Source organism: Pygoscelis adeliae, unplaced genomic scaffold, assembly GCF_000699105.1.
Source record: "Pygoscelis adeliae isolate BGI_AS28 unplaced genomic scaffold, ASM69910v1 Scaffold155, whole genome shotgun sequence".
In the NCBI taxonomy this organism is placed as follows: Eukaryota; Metazoa; Chordata; class Aves; order Sphenisciformes; family Spheniscidae; genus Pygoscelis; species Pygoscelis adeliae.
This window is the reverse complement of record NW_008824932.1, coordinates 1,852,505-1,873,828: the sequence shown is the minus strand read 5'-3', so window position 1 is coordinate 1,873,828 and position 21,324 is coordinate 1,852,505. Positions and strand designations below refer to the sequence as shown.

At 38.4% G+C, this 21,324-nt stretch overlaps 1 protein-coding gene across 1 annotated transcript; it reads left to right on the top strand.

The window, feature by feature from the left end:
* The first annotated feature begins 756 nt into the window (after positions 1 to 756).
* Positions 757 to 21,060, top strand: SLC25A36 (solute carrier family 25 (pyrimidine nucleotide carrier ), member 36). The gene is made up of 7 exons (XM_009325107.1): positions 757 to 803; positions 1,569 to 1,739; positions 6,449 to 6,526; positions 9,277 to 9,377; positions 16,961 to 17,027; positions 19,638 to 19,927; positions 20,548 to 21,060. Exons 1-7 carry the CDS (start codon positions 757 to 759, stop codon positions 20,739 to 20,741), a joined length of 948 nt encoding a protein of 315 aa, XP_009323382.1. The 3' UTR covers positions 20,742 to 21,060.
* The last annotated feature ends 264 nt before the right edge of the window (positions 21,061 to 21,324 follow it).

The following is a 21,324-nucleotide window of genomic DNA, read 5'->3' as shown; positions in this document are numbered from 1 at the left end:
CATTATCCTACTTTGCCCCTGTTTGGTATTGTCAGTTCAATTCATACAAACAGATTAGTTTTTTAGGATGCAGTGCTGTGCTAACAACTACCGTTATTTCTGGTATTCTCTGCAGCAGAAGAGATTCAACAGACTAAAAGCAACCTTCCTATGAAAGTTACAGGAGATCTTGAGTCTTAGCTATTACTCCTAATTTGTACTGAACTCTCCTTTGTGTTTTGGAAGGCATTATTTAAAAAATACTATTGAACAAGTCTTACAGCTTTTTAAAGGTTTTAGGGGTTTTTGAAATGCTCATGTTACAACAAAATAGCTGGTAACTATCTTGTTGGAATCACCAGCTCTAGTTATTGTGTCGGAGAAGTGGATGCTGGGCCCTTTGAATTTAGTATGAATTGTATTTCTGTGTTAGTGGATTTCAGACTGAGCTGTTAGTAGCATTAATTAATACCCTAATTCATATCTGGGTTTGTGTTTTTGTTTTGTTGAGGGCTTTTTGTTTTTGCTTGGTGGTGTTTTTTTTTTTTTAAAGGGTGCATATAGTGTCCTGGTCATAGTTTTAAGAAGGGTATTTGGCAAAGTGAAGAATACTGATCTTGGAGAAGGTTCAAGAGAAGCACTTTTCTTGTAATGGTAACGCCAAAGAATTTGGAGTTGTCTTTGGAATCAGAACTTGTGGATTTGATATTTTTTCCCTCAGAGGCCGTATGTGATCGTAGTTAAACAGATAGGAATGTAGATATTAATAAATCGGTTATGAACAAGCACCAGAAGAATCCTCTGAGCAGAGCTGCTAAAAGGCAGTATGTTCTTGGCTGTGTTCTGCTCTGGCGGAATGGGAGTAACTCCACTGTCAGCACAAGTCATGCACGGCTTGCCTTGGCTTGCTCACGGAAACGAGTGGCAGACTGAAGCAAAACCTGCAAGTCTTCACCTGGTTAGCCACTTAAAGCTCTCTTGTCTTCTCAAGTTCTACTCGACAGTATCTAGTCTGTCTTGCTGTAACGGGCAGAACTCAGGAAACACTCAGAGAATTGTTGCTTTCATGGTACAATGCCCAAAATACAAATGGGGTTTTGAAGATGTCTTCATAAGTATTTTAATTTTGTTAAATGGCCATACCACAGTTAGTTTTTACATGTAGCCCTGTGTGCATAGTGCATAAATCTTTTCTACCCTTAAGTATTTTTGGCACCTTGTTTGTGGTCAGGAGTGCACTAAACATTCAAAAAAAGTTAAAATTTACCGTAAGAAGTTAAACATTTCAGATACTGAGCTACTTTCCAGAACTGGTTTGAACAGCATGTACTGAAGACTGTGCACCTTCACTACTTTGGGAAACTTTATTTTTGTCTGTTTAAATTTTCACTCCAAGTTGTGGAGTTAACAAACTGACTTAACAGTTTGCTTGCCTTCAAGGGCAAATAACTGCAGCATTGTCACGCGTGTTCCAGTTGTTCCTTCACCTTTTGCAATTTGACTGTGTTGAGCATAATGTTAATTGTATGTGAATGTATGCTTCATTTTCTTTGCAGTTAAGAATGTGATGATCCTATTTCTTTTTGCAGATGTGGAGGTACTGTTGGTGCAATTCTGACATGTCCACTGGAAGTTGTGAAAACACGATTGCAGTCCTCCTCTGTGACTCTCTACATTTCCGAAGTCCATCTCAACACTGTGAATGGTGCTAGTGTCAATCGAGTAACTAGAGTTTCTCCTGGACCTCTCCATTGTTTGAAGTGAGTGTACATGTTACTAGGTTTGTGGTTCATTTTGGGGAGGGAGGAGGAGGAGGGAGGTGTGTTGGACAAATCCATATGAAAGATTAAGACTTACGTCTGTCATGATGCTACCATGAGATGACTTTCCATATTTTGCCTTTTAACTGTAATTAAGTTTCACATTCCACTTTTCCAAATGTCCTTCATGCTTGAGTTTGTACCTTGAATTAGCCAGAGCATGTATACCCCGTACGATTCGCAGCTCCAAACTCTGTCCCCAGAACTCACTGGGAGTACTGTAACGCTTAAGTGCCAGACTCTATTTTCATCCTGAAAAAGTGTTAGTATAAAACTTTTTAAACTGTGTTTTGTGTCCAAATCATAGATGTTGCTGAATATGGAGGCAAGAAGCCCTATGAAAATTAACTCAGTTTCTTAGTCTCTCTCAACTTTCACCACTCCATACCCTTCCTTGCCTTTTGGTATCTTCTGCTGGATATGTGACTGGTAACGCTTTTAAAGCTAGTAAGAGATAGGTAAGGCCAGATTTTGCCATGATCTGGGACATTTTGTTTGCATAGCACCTCACTGAACGGGGACTGCCTTTCCTCTCCTCGCCACCAGTGCTTGTGATGTTCAGTAGCCAGCAGGAAAGTTGTATGGCCACAGTTAAACTGCTAGTACAGACCGCAGGCAGGGTTTATTTCACTCTGGGGGACTCAAGCTAGCTGGTTATGGGGAGGTACCTTCGGTATTTGGGAATGAGGGGAGTTTTCCTCCAGAAAGGAGGAAAACCTGCTACTGCTTCTTGCATAAGAAAGAATTTGATAAGACTCAGACCAGTTATCTTCTATCCCCAATTAATCAGTGAGAAGTAGTTTGTAGAGAGCCCCTTCTGGCAGTTGCAGTGTAGGATTTAGGCTTAATCTGGTTAGAGGATAGGATTTGCTTAAATGGAGGTTGTACCCAGATAGCTCTTTGAATGGAAGGTAGTTCTTACCATGGAAGTTTTGATTCAGAGCCTTTTTATGTATAAGAGTCTGATGGATGAACATGTTGGGAACAGGTATGTGGGAAGGAAGGGCTCAGACTGTGACAAGGAGGAAGAGCTCCATCCAAAACACTTGCCTTATTGGCTTCTCTTGATGGAAGTTGAGCCCTTCAGCTTCTTCCCTGAATGTCTGGTTATGAATTTATCTTCTGTTTAGAAATGTATCTGAATGAATAGCAGGATGAACAGGTGTTTGTTTCATATGCCCCTCTGCTAGAAGCCTGCTTTGCTTTAAACCCATCCCTAAAACCTAAAATAACTTGGTCTTCCCAGGAAGCAAGTTCAGACTGAGGTAGAGGTAGTCCATGATGAACTTCATTGGTAAGGCTTGTTTGTTTTGTTTTTTTTAAATCTGCTTCTTAGACATGTTGTTTGTTTATCTGTGATACAAGAATGTATCTTTTGCTGCTTTTGTTCTTTGCTTAGATGTGTGTTCTTCCAGGTCAGTATCAAACAACTGAGATGCCAAGTAACTTTCCTGGGTTTCAGGTTCTTTAAATAGAGTAAATATGAAAAAATCCCAAATGACATGGCAATGGACTATGACAGTAAAAATACATAGGTGCAGGACATAATTATTCTTAGTTAAGGGACTAGGGCTGTTTAGTGGGGCAATCAAACTGGATCCCTCCGTCACTCTTTACTGACGCCTTTACTGTCGCTTGATATTTTCTGACTCATAGGTGTCAGGGTTTGGTTGTCTCTTCTCATACCAAATTCAGTGCAGTGCTCCAAGGCTCATAATACTCAATCTAAAAGCAGGGTGAATTGGGCAAATAATGTCAGAATTTCCATTAGCTGACTGTTGTGGAATCACTTCTGCATCTTAAGTGTCAACAGAGGTGACTTCAAAGGCATCTCTGTCAGGAAACAAACATTGAAGAACTGGTACAGGTGACTGCATTCTCTGGCAACAAAAGCGAATTCCCTTATTCTTAAATATCTGGTGTATATCATATTGCGGATGCCTCTCATAGCTAACCTTGCTGAGTTTAAACCTGAGGTCTTGATAATGGCAATCTGACCTGCCTGCCTCCCAGTGCAGGCTTCCCCATGTGACATAAGCAGGTCAGCTGAGGCCATATGGAACACTTGTGCTGCTCTTCCAACCATGGATTTGCTATTTACTGTTTTCAAAACAGTGTGAGCTCTGGGATCTGCTCTTAAATGCAAAAAGTTGGTGTCTTATTTTTCAGTGTAGGCTCTGGAACTCCTCCAGCTGGTGTCTGTGAATGCAGAAGAGCATCAGTAACTACCACCATTATAATCCTGTCTGCTGCAACCTCTCTTTAACCCTTTGTTGCTCTGTCGAGTCTTGGGATACTGTAGATCCAGAAGAAACAAACAGACCTGGTACACTTCATGCCTAAGTTTCTCTTAAGACACTGAGGTTCCTGCTGCTTCATATACATGTATATGTTATATGTGCATATATACATATGTGTAACACATGGTGTTGTGGTGATAGTGATTTTTAAGTAGTGTTGTAAGTGGACACAGATCATGTTAATTGGGTTCAGCTTTGCTGTAATCTGATGCTGTGCCCGTGCTGAGCTCTGGAATATGGTAAGATTTTTTGAATAATTCCTTCCGTAAGTGTTAGAAATGCTTTCAGGATGACAGACATGTCTAAGTAATTTGTATTTCCAAAGTGCTTTTGAGTATGTGTTCAATACTTCAATTATTACTGTGCAGCAATGCTACCCATGTAGTGAAATCATATCTAATTCTTATGGACATGAAGCTAAGATGTTGCTGGATAATTCTATGCCAGCATTCCTAAATAGGGATGGTGACTCTGCAGAACCACCATTTTATTTTTGCTTACTGAAAACAAATGTAAACTTTCAGTTTGATTTAGCAGCAGAACTGTGGTGAATCAGCTGCTGGAAATCAGGATAGGTTTGGAATCTCCTTCAGTGCTATAGATGGCTTTCACCTGTTTGTTCTGATAATAAATTCCAAGCAAAATAGCCATTTATAGAAGGGTAGTTTGCTTTATTGAGTAATTGACTTGTCATTAACCTGCATGTCTCTTTTGAAGAAGAAATATACAGGAGAACTATTTGTGTGTATTGGCCAGTGTTTCTAAATCAATAAGCACAGAGTTCTGTTTTGCAACATCTAGTGAAGTAGTTAATTCTTAACTTTAAACCTGGTTCTAAGGCAATTGCTAGAGCAATTTGCAGTGATGGGATACAGATAGTCCTTGTTTCTCCTCCCATGTCCTACCACACTTTATAAAATACCATATCTGATTAGCATCTAGATTGTTGGACAGATTGATTTCATTAAAACTGAATATTAATGGATATCCTTGTACTGTGCCAGTGTGCCTTGCTGCGTAGTGATTTTCAACTCTTTCTTAAAACCACAGTTACACGGGATCGGTATTCCAAACACTTAAGTACTAGTAATGCCTCATTTGAGTTCTCAATTCACTGCTCGTATCTCTGTTTCTCTGTAAATCCCACAAAGATGGGAGGTGACACCCCCCTGCTACCCAAGCAGTCTTTCCAGAGCTGTGTTTATAGTGGACCTGGTACCACGAGATGTTCGGGCTGTACTGTGGCTGTGACTCTTTGCATGGGTTACATTCCTTTTTCAGTTAATCTCAAACTTAAGTGAGTTACCTTGCATGAGGAAGTGAGGATTGTCTTTTCTGGAAAGAGTTGAAAAGGAAAAACCACTGGCTCCACAGCCCAGCAGCAGTGCTTGGGTAGGAGCACACAGGCAGCCGTTCAGAACTGATGGGAGGGAATCCCTGCCAGCCTCGAGGAAGGGCCACTTCGCACATCGAAGGTTTCCATGTCCTTTTACTGTAGTCAAAATAAGCACTGTATCTTACAGAAAGAATAAAGCTAAGAATGGGTTCCTAGTTGAATGCTTAGTGGATTTAAATCATTTACGGAGATGGGGAAGGCGGGGCTTTGTATCTGAAAGGCTGCTTTCCTCTAACTTCTGACATGTAACTTAGTGTGCTGTTAGGAGTTGTGTAGGATCAAACCAGGGTAGCACATGCAAAGCCACGTTGAGGTTTCTGTCTTTTTGAGAATAGTAGATAATAGATTGCAGAAGATATCCCTGGCTGGGCATGATGAGCAGTAGAGCTAACATCTTCCTGAGCTCTTCTCAGAAGGCGTATGACTTGCTGTAACTGAACCTTTGTAAGTCTTTCTCCTCTCCTCCTCTCTTGCCCTTCACCCCCTGTCCCTCCCACCCAAAAAAGTTCCCAAACATTGGGAGCTAAAAGGTGGTGAAAGGGATGTAGAATAGAATCAAATATTTTTGTCTCCTGAACAATCTACAACCTACAGGAATGTGAACGTTACCATGCTTAGTATTTTCTCCCTGATAAAAGGACACTTTCTTTAACTTCCTAATGACAGATAACTCCATGTATGTATGTGTTCCTATCTTTGAGGTAAGTCTGTATTGACATCATAAGGCTTTACTTCTGCATTTAGTTCCTGGATTTCTATGGTATGCCAAGCAATAATGGAATTTTTTTATGCTGATTCTAGGAAATGACTAATTTTTTGTGGTTAGCACTGCATTGGCAGTTATTATGAAAGTTTTACACAGAGTGAAGCTTAAAATGATGTAGTTATGGTGGTAAGTGCATTCCTTAATTTTGATATGAATGTTACAGTATTGCCATTTTTTTGCTTTCTAGGATGATCTTGCAAAAGGAAGGTCCTCGTTCTCTGTTCAGAGGGCTGGGTCCTAATTTAGTAGGCGTTGCTCCTTCCAGGTAAATACAAATGTGTACAGTAAATGAAATAATTCCGATGAAATTTAGGTTGCTGTACATTACGTAAGGGATTTAAGGTTTATTTGAAGCGAGTTTTGCATCTGCAGTTGTAAATACTGAATAGCAAATAACCTTTGGTTCCTGGGGTAATTTCATTGTCTGAGAAATTGAGCTACTCATGTACTCCGCAGCTCCAGTCCCGCATCCCTGCACCAACTGTCTCAGCATTTACTATCCTATATGCTACTGTAATAGTATTTACTATTGTGTACTATCCCTTATGCAGAATTTTGTCCAGTTAAGAAGGAATATGCTTAAGTAGTTGCACATGTGAACAAGAAGTTTGTACCTTTGAAAATACAAAGGTAGATTTAGCTTTCAGTTAATCCATAATCTTCAGGAAGCAATTGTGTGACTGCGGCCCCAAAACACTGGGTCGGTCTTCCTGAATTCTGGTGAAGCACAGGCTACTGTCCCCCCGCAGTAGGAGGGCTGTTCTGAAACTTCAAAAAGGGCAAGACTGGGTAGGATGACACACTTAACAGCTGTCCCAGAGAAAGCAGATCCAGCAGTGGGCTGGACTCCAAAGGGTACTGGGGCAGTGTCAGAGTGCAGCAGACGAGGGCGTAAATCTGGTCTAATTGGCAGTGGTATTGCTGCTGCCAGTTGCTCTGCATCAGCACAAATACTGTAGCTACTCGGCTGGTGCTGGCAGTCAGTGAGGTGCACAGATTATGCCAGGCTGAATTGATCCTTACGTACAAGTGTTAGCCTAAGTTCAGTCCAAAAATAGGAGAATACCTAAGGAAGAGTATGGAAACAAAGCTGTGTAAAACTAATATAACTTATTTAATCCTGGGTGAGGCTATAGTTTTCTGGCCCATTTTTATTCCCTTCTATTCTGTTTAAGAGAAAAGAGTTTATGCAGAGGGAATATATTCCACAGAGGTTTTATTCTTCCCTTGACTTAGTGCCCTGCTTGCTTTTTTTTCTTTTTTGGTCTGAAGAGAAGACATTCCTGTCTCTTGCACACCTGGTTGGAGAGTATCTTAACTTTTCTGGTTTAAGGTCTTTGGCTGCTTCTGGAAAATTTTATTAAACTGGACTTCCCATTTAGCATTGATCTGTCTTCTACTCAGATCTGACAGATGAGGTGGTGTTCTGTAGATCCTCTGCATGAATAAGAAAAACATAATTCAGGAATTAGAGTGCTTTTATTTTAGCAGACTTTTTAAGGAATTAGGAATATCCAAGGTATTTTCTGATCACTGACTTAGCATTGCTGTTTGGAGAAGCTGAAGTAATTCCAGTAGCTTTCTTTGTTCTTGACACCTGTGGGGTATCAGCACTTCCTAATCTGAAGAGCCTGTACTTTTGTTTGATAGTCTAGTCTGGTCTGAATGTTCAACATTGATACTACCTTTTTAACAGTAATCTTTATACAGCAATGGATTCCATTTTATAAGGGACTATCCTCAATGAAAAATATCCTCAACTGCAAAAAGCTCGTTAAATCTTCTAATTCCCTTCCCCTCTTCCCCCATGTGAAATACTTAGCTTGTTCCCCCCTGCCCCATACTAAAAATGTCAACTTGGGATAATGTGTGAAGTCTTACAAATAAGCACATCCTCATTCCCCTCCAGCTGACTCGGTCTTCATCCAGTACTTCATTTCAATTAAGCATTAGCTAAGTGGATTTAACAGCAGCTCTTTGTTTAAATAAGCTGTAGAGAAGCATGTTTCATAACACATCCAGTATACTTAACTGAGTTCAGATTCCATTTTAGAAATTACACCCACGAAGAAAGCACTTTATCTTTATAATAAAGAAAAACATGTTTGCACAGCTAATGAGGTTAATGTTCTGTTCATGAAAACTTGCATGTTCATTTTTCTCTTGTAGAGGGATGTCTAAGTTTAAAAAAAACCTGAGTTACCTTAAACATGAGTTTAGATGTGCTTAAAATAACTTCTTTTGTTTTAGTGAGTGAAAACAGGCATTTTTCATAATATATTGCATTGACATGCTGACTTTTATGTCTAGCTTTGTTTTGATAGCAGCTCAGACTTGAATGTAGTTACAAGTTCACAAATTTTTTGGTAGTGTATTCAGGGAAAAAAAATTGGTCTATTCCAAATACAGAACTAGAGAAACAAAATGCGGATCCCAGCTTCACAGCTGTTCTAGCATGTAAAATATAAATATTTATAACTACAAGTTTTAAAGTATAACCACAAGTTATCAATATTTACATCTTAAATGCTAGAATAATATAAATATTAGGTGTGCTGTTTGGTTTTCTAAAAAAAATGCTACTTGCTAGTTCTCTTGAAATTATGATGCTGTTGAAATGAGTTTAGGTCCATTAGAATAAATTTGATCTGTTATTAAAGAAATACAGAATACTGTAACTTCAGTTCTTAGTTCAGCAGTGTTTTGTTTCCCTGGCTAAACTTCCTAGTGTCACAAAAATCACCGCCATATTTCTAATTATCTATCCTTCCCCTCACTAATTGTTAATTGGAGCTGTTGTGGAAGAAAAGGTTGTAAAGTATGATTTGTTTTTTTTTTCTTTACCATTCCTAGAATAGTCGTGCCACTTTGCAAGAGTTATTCCTTCAGTAGTTTTTTTACGGAGGAAGCAAGACTTGAACCAAGATCATCTTGAGTTAGTGAAGTTAATGGCACCGCTCATAAGGGTATCAACACATAAAATGTAACATAACTTGGATTTTGTTCTAATTTTAGAGCCATATATTTTGCTGCTTACTCAAACTGCAAGGAAAAGTTGAACAGTATTTTCAATCCAGATTCTACCCAGGTACACATGATTTCAGCTGGTGTGGCAGGTAAGGATCTGTAACTTTTTAGCTTCATTCTAGAGCCATATCTACAAATGAGAGGTGGCAATAAATGTGGAGAAAACGAAACAAAACAGAAAATGTTCAGTGATTGAACGATCTCTTTTTGTAGTGGTTACCTTCTTTGGCCTCTCATTAAACAAGCTATCTGGAGAATATGTGCATGAAACTTTGTACTTAATGTTAATGAAGATCTTTAACTGTGTGTGTGAATAGTCTTTTCTAGGAAAACTTGCATGCCTGCTTTTTCAGTTGTAAATTTGTGAAATGTAAAATGAAAACTTCCAAAACAGTAACTTTTTGCTCTGCAAGCTATGAACAACCTTGTTTGCACTGAACTCTGGTTTAATGCTGCTTAAGCTGTTTTTTTACCATGACTTTCTGTTACAGCTTTGTATATCTAACTTATTTTTGTCTTTCTGAAAAATGTCTGCAGATACTTGTATATGTAACGCTCCCTCCTCCTTTGTTCAAATACCAGTCTGTGAAGCTTGCTCTACTACTAAAGTGAGATAGAAGAGCAGATTTCTGTAGTTTTCATATACTTTGATCTCTGGAAATAAATTCCTGTTTTATATCAGCAGTGTAACTTTGGTATATTTTAGCAGCTACCAATATTTGTTGCTTGGTTTGTATGTTCTGTGCTTTGGTATCATTAACAAGGGGAGGTAAAGGCAACTGAGCTGAGTTATGGTCATGGACTTGTGGTGGGGAAATCAAAACTTGGGCTGGCAACACTTTACCTATTGTTGCCTGTGTCTTTCCTACACAAAAGCAAATTTTCAAAAGTGTTTTTTCTGTATAGGCCATAGACACTTCACAGATGAATTCTGACAATTTTATGGTAGCCTGTTGAAGTTTCTAATTCCTGTCAAATTTTACAACCACTGTACATAATGTGAGTAATAGCAATCTGGAATGGACTGCCAAAGGTGATGTCAGAATAATGAATAGGATTAGTTTTCTATTTAATACTTGCTAATAATCTGATACAAAGAAATCGTTACATAGCATAGAAAATTTAAGTTGTGTTAGCTTTGTACTTAAATAACATACTAATGCTCATCTCTAGCACATGAGAAACGTGATGTCAGTTTTTAATCTTCTTAGAGATGTAAGGAGAGCTGTTTTGTCTTAGGTGGGCAAAATAAGGTGCTCAGGTGACGCCGTATTTTTATGACCTGGAAATGTGTGTTTTGTTTGTAGGTGAACAGCATGGGGAATGGGATGGAAGGGGATTTCATGAAAAGTTCATCCTAATCAGTTAATTGCTCCAAGAAAAATGACTTGTCTTCAGCTCTTTGTCAAGGGGATAAAACATGTCTTTAAATTTGGGGTGGGGGGCAGTATGGGTAATAGAAACAAGTCTATCCTCAACTGAAGACAACTTGTGTAACTCATGCAGTGCTGCAGACAAAGGAAGGTTCAGAGTGTTCCCTATCTTTGGAAGTTACTGCCCTCATTCTGCAATGAAAAGAACATTTATGCAGGTGCGCTGTAGTGACTTTTCCCAAGTGCTTGCAGACACAGACTGTAGTTTGTCAAGGAGTTCTGTATCTGCTTATTAACTTGCTTCCCTTCCAGAAGGTTGGTATTATGCATTTGTACTTACGACTGCAGGAGACTGGGGTAAATGTATTTGAGCCGTAATTGCTGTTCACCTTTTTTTACATCTGTATACAAGTTTTAATATTGAACGACTTTTGTGGCTGTTACCTTTCGCACACTTAACTAGTTCTGCAGTTGTATTTCTAAACCATATAGCCAATGAAACTGAATGCCCAGCGCAGGTTCACACTACAAGCCACAACTAACTTTCTCTCCTGAAATGTCTTGGCACTGTATACTACAGACATTCTCTGGAAGACCTTTAAAAGAAGGTTCTTTGACAAACGATTTCTTGATACTCAGTACTGGCACTATTCTGATTTATATGAAAAAGACTGCAGTTAAAATTAACAGTGCTTTCTTGGGAACGTGCTAACCTTGTTTTTGTAATTCTAATATATTTCAGAAAATGCACTTAAACCAGCTATTAGCAGTTTTACCTGCAAGGTTTGTATTGCTATATGATGCAAATCAACTCAAGGAAATGGCAAAATAACAGGGACAAGATCGAATGTGAGCTCTTAATTGGTTGACTTAAACAGGTTAACGCAGAAGATCACCATAATTATTTGCTTTGGAACTTAAGATTTCAAAATTGGCAAGGTAGATAAACGCTTCTAATATTTAGCAAAAAATAATCAGTATTGGTTTTTTCTTTTGCAGCTGCCATTGGTTTCAGTAAGGAATTGAGTAATTCAGTCTTAAATGAGGGGTTTTTTTGTTTGGATATGACCTTTCTGTTGCATAAAGGTTTCTAATACCTAAGGAGCATGAGGTAGTGTTTGCACTTACAAAGCTTTTCCTGTAGGTTGCAAAATACAAAAATGATGCAAAAATACAATTTTAAAAAAATCTGTAACTTACTGTTTTATGAAAGTACTGTAAGTAGAGAACTTTAGTCAACCTCAAATACTGTTTACTTGTATCATATGTTAATACATAAGTATCTCAGGCTAGACTGATGTCACTGTTAAATAAGGATTATTTTATGCACATGGCATTTTTGGGAGTGAGAAGCTGAGGTATGGTATTTTAAGCAGGTTTTTTGTTGTTTTTAGGCCTGATTCTTCCTTCTCAAGATAAAACATATTTTTGGTTTTATTAAGATTCTTTTAGTAAGTTTGTTTTATCCCAAGGAGGATGAATTATGCTACATATTATAACCGATGCCTTATGCAATTAGAAATTAATGTTTTTCTCTTGCTGCGTGCTAGCTTTCAGCATATAATTCACATCACCTTCATACCTAAAATATCTTTGTATTGACATGAAGAAGTACTCAGCAATCTTTTTTGCTTACTACTCGGCATATCACATGGTTCTCTTTTTGCAAACTTGGACAGTGAATATATCTGAAGCATACTACAAGAATGAGAGCGTTTGCTTGTGTGAAGATAGTTTATCTCTGTACATTTCAAAGTCAGGCTAAATTCTTAGATTCACTACAAACTCTGCCTTCGCACTGCACTTATTCAACCTCTTTTGCCACAGAGAGTAAAAACTGGAGAAAACTGAATGAGATACTGAATTCCTGTATGGCTTTCTGATTTGCCTTTTTAATGATTCATAGCCTCATTGAGACAACATGGTTGCAAATCTGCTGCAAAACTACTTTGCCTTGTATGCTATTGCTGTTCTTTCTAGAACTCTACTGGCAAACCAACCCAAATGTAGATTTTTTTTTTTATTTATTAAAAAAAAAATTGGGACTACTTTATTACTTTTGTAATTTTTTAGTAGTATGTACACAGTTACTTAATACCAAATAAAATGCATATTTAGTTCATTGATTACTGATACTAGAAAGTTTGATTTCATAAGGCATCTATCTTGCTTTTTCAGTCCTAAGACAAGGCTAGCTTTTTTGAATGATATTTGGGACGGAGTGGGGAAGGAGGAGGGTTCACTTGTAAATTTGATATATAGGTAAGTATTTGGAGATATAAAATTGAACTGCTGCAAATGAGCAGAAATTTCAGTACTCAGTGCATTTTACACAACTATTTTAATATCTGTGGCCTGTTCTGATTATTTTTCTTTCTTTTTTTCCTAAACTTTTACCTGAAAACAGTTAGATCTCACAATAACTAATTCACAAATCCTTCCAATGGGATTCAATTTGTACACGTGTGTCTGATGAGGTCACTGCTTGTTGTTATGATACAGAAAAGCCTGTGTCTATTTTAGGCATTTACTGTACATTTCTCCCGTGAAAAGAGTGAGATCGTGTCATCTCATGCTCCCCATCCGCAGGTCACTTCCTGCAGAAATATGGACTAACTTAAACCTCGTGAGTACTGAACTGAGCGTCTCTTGCAGCCTCTAGTGTAAGAACCACACATTGGGTTTGTAATATCTATTAAATAAACAAAATAAGGGGAATTCACTTTCATTATCTTGAACTCAGATGATGTGCATTGTGCAAAGACATCACTTCTCCTTAACTCCGTTAAGAGTTATTTTTTTTCTGTGCAGTTCAGGGAAAGGTGGAAAATACCTTTCACTGATAGCTGCTACTTTACTTAGCTCTGGCTAATTGAAAGTCCCTACTGGGTTAAACAAGGCCTTTTTTTTTTTTTTCAGTGCCCCAGAGCTGCCTTTAAAATGCTGCAGCTGATATTCTGTGTTGTCACATTTATTTCAAAGACTCTTCTTTTTCTTTTTTAATATGTATGTAATCTCCTTTCTGTCTCTTTGTTTTCTCTTTTGGTTTGTTCTTATTTTACTACTTTGGATTTTTAATTCAGCATTCCATATTCACATGCGTCTGTATCAATTACATTGGCTTATAGATTTAAAAAAAATACTCTAACCTTTGAAATACCATGCATAATAGGAATACCTGGGATCTTACCTGTCAGTAGCTGGTATAGCTGAAAAAGTAGATTGAGATAATTCTTTCTGTCTGAAAGTGGGATACCATTTCATAGAAGAAAATAAAACATAGAAAAGTACAGGAGTTTCTGGTATTGCCAAATTGATCTACACTTCTAAGGAATCCAGAATCTATCTTGAGGATACAACACGTTGATAAGCATTGTAAAGCACTATAAAGTTCACTGAGACTTCTAAAAAGGAAAAAAAAAAGAAAAATGAAACAATTGATAGAGCTTCATACTAGTTGTTGAAAGCCCCCCACCTTTATTTTTTAACAAGTCCTTTTGCTACGGATTTTCTGTATTTAAAAAGAAAAGCTTGTCTTATCAAAGATCCTAAATGGTATGTTTTGTGTTTTGGAGTGCTTTCCTTGGTGTCAGCATCACTCAACTCTTAATTTGTTTTTCTTCCACTAACTGTATTTACTACATTACCTGTAAGAATTGAGCTGTAGTAGTTTCATCTTGAAACCTGAATTATTGAAGGCTCTTTGATTTGAAAGCTTTGGTTTGAACTGTCATGCAATTTAGGCTTATGACAGCCCTAGGGGAAAAAATTGGCTATGCTGCTAAGTGTCTGATCCTACTGTTCGGGGTGCTATGCTTAAATAATGTTTAGAGCAACCCAGGAAGTACAAGTTCGGACAGAATAGGCTGTGTCCTGTGCCAACCACCCTTCACTGGCAACTTCCAATACACTCTTCCCGGCCTGCCTAGAAGTACCAGGCTGCTGCTGTGGGTGAATACAGTCACTGCTGCCGCGCAGACACTGCCTCTGATCTCGCCTGTGTGCTTCCTCTTCCCGATTCAGGATCTACAGAGCCTGTGGTTCTGGGCTGAATAGGAAGGAGAAAGGGCCGAGCAGATAATGCTTGTAACATACAGCCTAGCAGTAACACAATTCCAAAGCATGCAACTTAAATAGGAATGCAAAAGATTTCTTGGTCTTGTTCACTTGTAATTAAGAACTAGGAGAGACTTAAGAACTAATTTTGTTTTTTAGAGAGACGTCTTTCCTGGAAAATGTATTGGTAGGGGAAGTTAGTAATTTTCCCCCATCTTATTTCAAAGCCTTTGTTGCCGTCCTGTGTGTTCCTAGTGCCCTTCACTGCACTATAGATATGGAAGGATTCTGATTTGAAGTAAAAGAAAATTAAAGCTTGCTTAGTGCTAGCATAAACAAATAAAAAACGCAAGAACAATGTTTCCTTTCAGTTTAGTTCCACCCAGGGTCAAGTGCTGTTGGAATCAGTGGAGTTTCTATGGCATTAAGTGACAGGTCAGAGGGGCTCTGGCTAGTTGAACTACAGAACCTTTTTTGCAGATGCTGTATGTTTTAAAAACATCCGTGCCTTGTTATGGCAGAGTAGTTCACTGATGCTTTGAGTTTTTACATAATTATTTACCTACATGAAATGTAGATATAAACCACTTCTGGCTTGTTAGCATTTCACTCCATCATATGAAGGGATATATATGTACCTAGTCATAGAAAAAAATGAGTAGTATATAAAAAAAAAAGCCAACCCCAAACCTTTGTTATCTACCACAGGAAGTTAGTTAAGAGGTTTGAGTCAGTTTAAAAATCTATTTAATCAAAAGATTAAACTGAAATCTGTAACGTGGTTTTGCTATTTTGGTACAGAAATATAGCTAAATCTTAGTAGCTGCTAAACTGTGTAGTTTGTCTTTAGAACTGTAACTGAAAATCATAATGACCTATCTAACATTTGGGAACGGGGTAGAGCAAACCTTAAAACAGTTAAGATCCCCTGGCATTTCTCTGAGTATTGCAGTCATTTGTGTGCAATGTAAACCTGGATTGTGATTGAACAGAAGTAACATGTATGCAAGCAGTTCTGCTAAATATATATATATGTAAGCTGTTAATGATCTCCATAAACAAGCTTATCAATAGCCTGTTCGTTGTATAAGTATTGTGCACCAGATTTGCACTGAACAAGGTAACTCTTTGTTGCTTTCCCACAACCCCAGTCCATTCCCTTGCAGGAGGGCAGCATGTCTTTGTAGTGATATACAAGCCATGTGTGTCACTTAGAAAGCAAGTGTCTAAATTTATCATCTCTTGCCTGGCCATGTTCCAGCTCTTCCCTTTTCCTCTTCTCTCCTGCAGACATGACACCTCATTAATGGTGCATGTGTGGTATTACAACTCTAGATGGTCTTTTATTTTACTTTTTTTTTCAGAGCTGCCTTTCACTCTGCTCTCTTTCTCTCCACGGTTGTGCAGAAGTAAGAGTGATTCTTACTTCTTTTCTTTATTTTGGTTTTTTTTTTTTAATTTGTTTCCTTTTCTCTTTTTCTTCCTTTTCTTTTTCTTTAGTGGACTGAAAATCAAAGCTTTAACCCTTAGCCCTTATGCAAGCCTGAATAGTTGCTGTCTGTCTGGATAGTTAGAAGACATACTATTTACTTTAACAATTTAAACCCTCGTATGCTTGTAAAAGTATTCCTAGGCCAACCAACAGTCGCTGCTTTGAATACTAAATAAAACTTTAGCACTCAAATTTAACTGCTCTTTATAGTTCAGTATTAAAAGGTCTCTTAACTTACAGTAATACATGCCTTTTAACTGCACCAAAAGTAGTATTTATTCAGTCTGCATGCTTTTAAACTCGGATTGTATTTCAGGTAGCAAATTAAATTGACACAATGTTTTATACCATCTCAAATTGCTATAGCTGTATCTGCAATGCATTCTTATTGACATGTTTGCCAAATTGGCTAATATTAGTCTAGCTAGCTTTGCTGTTCTGTGGTGTCAAAACAGGGTTGGTATGATAGGGTAGGCAGAGAAATGTACACAATTGGGCTTATTTTATATGGGGCGTCTCTTGCTAAGAATCAAACTTACTCAACATTAATGTAAAATTAAAAAAATAAGCTAAATGTTTATTGGCTGTATGGATTCATAAAATATCAGTAAAGGGCTACAATGGGTACTTTCTAAAAATCAGTATAGTCCGAGTTTTTGCATCCACTGTACCTTACTCTGTGCGTTTCGAACTTAGATGCAGTTGCTCTTGTGATACTATCACGTCTAACTTTTCTTTTTAAATATTTTAGGTTTTACTGCGATCACAACAACTAATCCCATTTGGCTAGTAAAGACACGATTACAGCTTGATGCAAGGTATAGTGACAACGGGAAATATCACTGCTGTGATAAGATTTTGCTTAAATGTTGTGAATCTGTTCTGCATCCCAAAATGGAATGATTCTTTAAATATCCAATGTTTCGAATTAGAAAGTTGATGCTGATGTATCTACAAATTAGACTATCATTTTTCTCTATTTTAATCTGTTCTGAAGCATGCTTGAGGCCCTACAGTAGACTGGCCAGCAAATTTGGAATGAATTACAAGGTTAACAGTCTTATTAAAATAATGTTTTACCAACCATATGCTTACATTCTCCTTCAGTAATACATTCTCTTTGGTTTTAGCTGTTGAGCTAAACCTTCCTGAAATAAGGAGTTAAGTATTTTAGCAAAGTTTAGAAAAATGCCTGAAACATCCTGGTTTTCATTTTTTACATACAATGAGGTCTAGCTTATAAAAAGGGGAAGACTGCTTTCATGGATCGAAACACAGGAATTGTCCTAATGCAGAACAGTCAATAGAAGTTGCTTGGGCTTATTACAGAATTGATTACAGAAACTGTTTATTATTACAAAACTTGTAAGGAAGTAGAATTCTATGCAAACAGGCAGGAAGAAAGACCTTTATATTCCCATCTATTTAAAACTGTAGGGAGAGACTGATACGATGCAAGTGTCTCAGTGCAACTCTCTTGTTCATTTTATAGACTTTCTTACTGAAAACTTAGCATGCAATATAAAACCCTTTCTTCAGCCATCCTAAATACATTGAGCCACATATTCCTATTTTGGAGATCTGTTGGACTTTCCGTATTGAGTGCATATTAGCATTTTTCCTCTTAGCAGGCATATTGTCGGCTGCAAGGTGACCATGGTAAATATATCCCAGAACTAGTTTTACCATGAGATTTTTTTTGCGATGCCATCGTATGATTGGAGTGATAATTCTGTGACTAATTCCAAGGGGGTTTTGGTGCTACGTGCAACCTGAAGGCATCTTGTGCCTCTGCTTGGTTATTACTGATTAATCAGTTAAACTGCTTAAACTATAGGGCTTTAAGGAAATCAGGGAAAATTATGGATTTCTTGTGCACATTACTTCTGTACATTATATCAAGCACATTGTTCATGTGGGGGACCTGAAGAAGGATCTTCTAACTTTGTGTGGGACACTGCAATTACGTGGGCTAGTCTAGCACATGCTGTATTCTCAGCTCTTCTAATTCGGTTGTTATCAGAGGCATAAAAACACTTGGCCTGTGGGATTATCCTGGCCTGATATTGTTTCTGTCGAAGTTCTTCTCAAAAATCCCTCTGATCCCAGTAAGAGCTGGACAAGGCATGTGCTCTGTTTCTAAAGTGAAATTGCTTTGGCCTTCAAGACAATGTTGTGCATCTTGCGCATCAGAATAACAAACTCTTACAGCAGTCTGTGTCAGTGCACCTGTCCAGGTGTACCAGGGACGTATGGGGACCGGGGTGCCCCTGGAGCTGCAGCTGTAGGTCCAGCTGCTCTTCTCACCGGTTGTTCTTTGACTTTTTTCTCTTGCCTGCCAGCAAATCAGTACCAGCCCCAGTTCTCTGCAGCATGTGCCACCCAGCTTACTCAAGATCTGATTCGCAGCTATGTGTGCCCACTCTTTCTCTTAACTGTGCTTGGTACCTTCTTTCATTGCTGTCTGGCATTGCAGGTTCAAACCATCAGGACTTAAATTCTGCCATCAAGTCGTGCCTCATGCTACTTACGTGATAACTGCTGCCACTGTCTGTCTTGCTTGGACAGTATCCATATGAGTTACCATAACTTCTTACAAGGTTATTTGCTGTTTTATTCTGACTTGCTCGCTCGGGAGACCTCTGCTGGCAGAATCCATATGCTTCAAGTGTCTGCACTCACTGCTGCAATGAAGCATATTTTATGCAGTGTTGCAATGGTTTTGCATAGCTGTGTACAGTATGCGAAGTATTTCAATATGCACGACTCAATTCAGTAAGCAAGCTAAAAATGGGAATAAGATTTTTATTTACCAAATATTGCTTGATACAGTCACGTCTAATGAGTATTTTCCTTGACATCAGCAGTGGCTTAGTTGAATCAAATAACAGCTACCTGTGTTGTATTGGTTGGTATGCTCCCTTTGGATGTGCTAGTTTGCTGATAGCTGTGATGCTGTGAGGCCTGCTGTTCGAACTCTTAGCCACTGTAATTACATGCTATGGAGCTGTTTATTTGAGGCAAAATTTAGGGGAAATCCACTCCCATTATGCAGAAGAAAATGGTCATTTTTTTTTATGAGTCACTGACATTGACATCTGGGAGTCTGTTTTCAAGCAGTTTAGTCCTTTATTCCGTAAGACCTGGGGAGGCCTAGAGCTGTTCAACTTGTCCACGTGATACTTTCTTTAGTCACAATGCGAAGTTTGCCTTTGACTCAGTGTAGTGCTTCACCTGTGTTTAGTGCTGAAGGCCTTTGAGATTTTCACTTCAAGTTCTGCGTGTTCTTATATGTATCTGAACTGGAGCCCCTCAGCATCAGTGTGAGATGTTTCCCAAGTCCTCTTGTCACTCAAGCAGAACTGTTTAATTATTTTCCTGTCTCAAGTTGCACTAGCTTGATGTCTGTCTTGTTCTCTCCTTTTTAGGAATCGTGGAGAAAAACGAATGAGTGCTTTTGAATGTGTCCGAAAAGTTTATCGATCGGATGGTATTAAAGGCTTTTACAGAGGAATGTCGGCATCCTACGCAGGCATATCTGAGACTGTTATTCATTTTGTTATTTATGAGAGTATTAAGAGAAAACTACTGGAGTATAAGACTGCTTCTGCCATGGACAATGAGGATGAATCGGCAAAAGAAGCTTCGGACTTTGTTGGAATGATGATGGCTGCTGCCACTTCCAAAACTTGTGCAACATCAATAGCGTATCCCCATGGTAAGTGGGGCATGTACAGCTGAGAGCCTGAATCAAATTGATCAAAGGGAGTCTTTTCAGTGATACTTGTAGCAGACTTTGGCTCACTTGCTCCAGAACTATTTCTTTGTCTAAAGTTTTTCACGTCAGATTCAACGAATCCACGTGAGTATAGTATTCAGAAACGGGAGTATTTTTAAGTGGATATCTAGCATTGCCTCTTCTTAGGCGATGTTTGTTTTTCCAAAGGATTTGCCAGGGTATGGCCCAAGTACTTAAGGAGAAGGTCCTTTTTCATTTGCAATCTCTCTATATACTCAGCAATTTCACATAATTTGCCACCAAGTTCTTGACAGCCTGTTTTCAGACTAGTTTCATTTTCAGTCACACTTAATTTTCCTGCAAAGTAATGGTGTATACATTAAGTTTGTTAACGGATTGAGTACTTCATTAGTGGTAACTTCCAAGCTAAAACGTAAGCCCAAACAACAGTCTGGATTTTAACTAAGCAAATGAACTTTCCTTGCTCAGTTAGATATCTAATACTGCCAAAAATTTAACTTGTTTTCCTTACACGTACTTGGTTTGCTTCTTTGTCTGAAAAGTGGTGAACATAACCACATGTGGTTTTCTTTGTACAGAGGTTGTACGAACAAGACTAAGAGAAGAGGGAACAAAATACAGAGCTTTCTTCCAGACACTATCTTTGCTTGTGCGAGAAGAAGGGTATGGATCCCTCTACCGAGGTTTAACTACACATCTGATCAGACAGATTCCAAACACGGCTATCATGATGTCAACCTATGAAGTGGTAGTCTACTTGCTTGATGGATAGCAGTGTGACAAGGCTTCCTAGAAGAAGGTGGAAGATGGAAAGACTGGAGTGGACCACTGAATGTCAATGCCAATGTGGTGGGCAAAAGGAAAGTTATATCAGGAACACGCAGCTATGGACAAAACAGAAGGTTGATTGTGGGCAACTGAATAATTTTGCTGCCTTATTGTATGGTCTCTTGGCAATGTGACAAATGGGAACTGCCCCTTAGGAAATGCCTTTATACATCTCTTAATTCAAAATTGTTACTTTCTTTTCATCTGTTAGTCTAGACAAGGCCATCCAGTCATCTTCAGAGACCTGATGGGTGAGGGAGGGGGCGTACTTAGTGATTGCTCTCAACTACATCCTTTTTGTTCTGTTTTACTGCACAGTAACCTGTTGGAAGAATGGGGAAGACAGTACTTTGATACCTTTCCATACCTGAAACTTCCATTCAGTTGCTCTGAAGATTCATAAAGAGACTGAGGTAGTAGTCAGTGTGTAAAGTTTTCCATGTTGCTACCTCAAGACAAAATATGGCGCAGGGACCCAAACAGAGTTATTTCTTCACTACAAAAGGTGATGCTTGTGTTTTGGTTTT

Excerpts from the sequence above, each read along its gene's own strand:
- SLC25A36 (XM_009325107.1), top strand. The coding sequence starts at position 757 with ATGAACAAGCACCAGAAGAATCCTCTGAGCAGAGCTGCTAAAAGGCA. Across the intron at positions 804-1,568 it reads AGCAGAGCTGCTAAAAGGCA|ATGTGGAGGTACTGTTGGTG; the intron begins GTATGTTCTTGG and ends TTCTTTTTGCAG. Across the intron at positions 19,928-20,547 it reads ATCAATAGCGTATCCCCATG|AGGTTGTACGAACAAGACTA; the intron begins GTAAGTGGGGCA and ends TTCTTTGTACAG.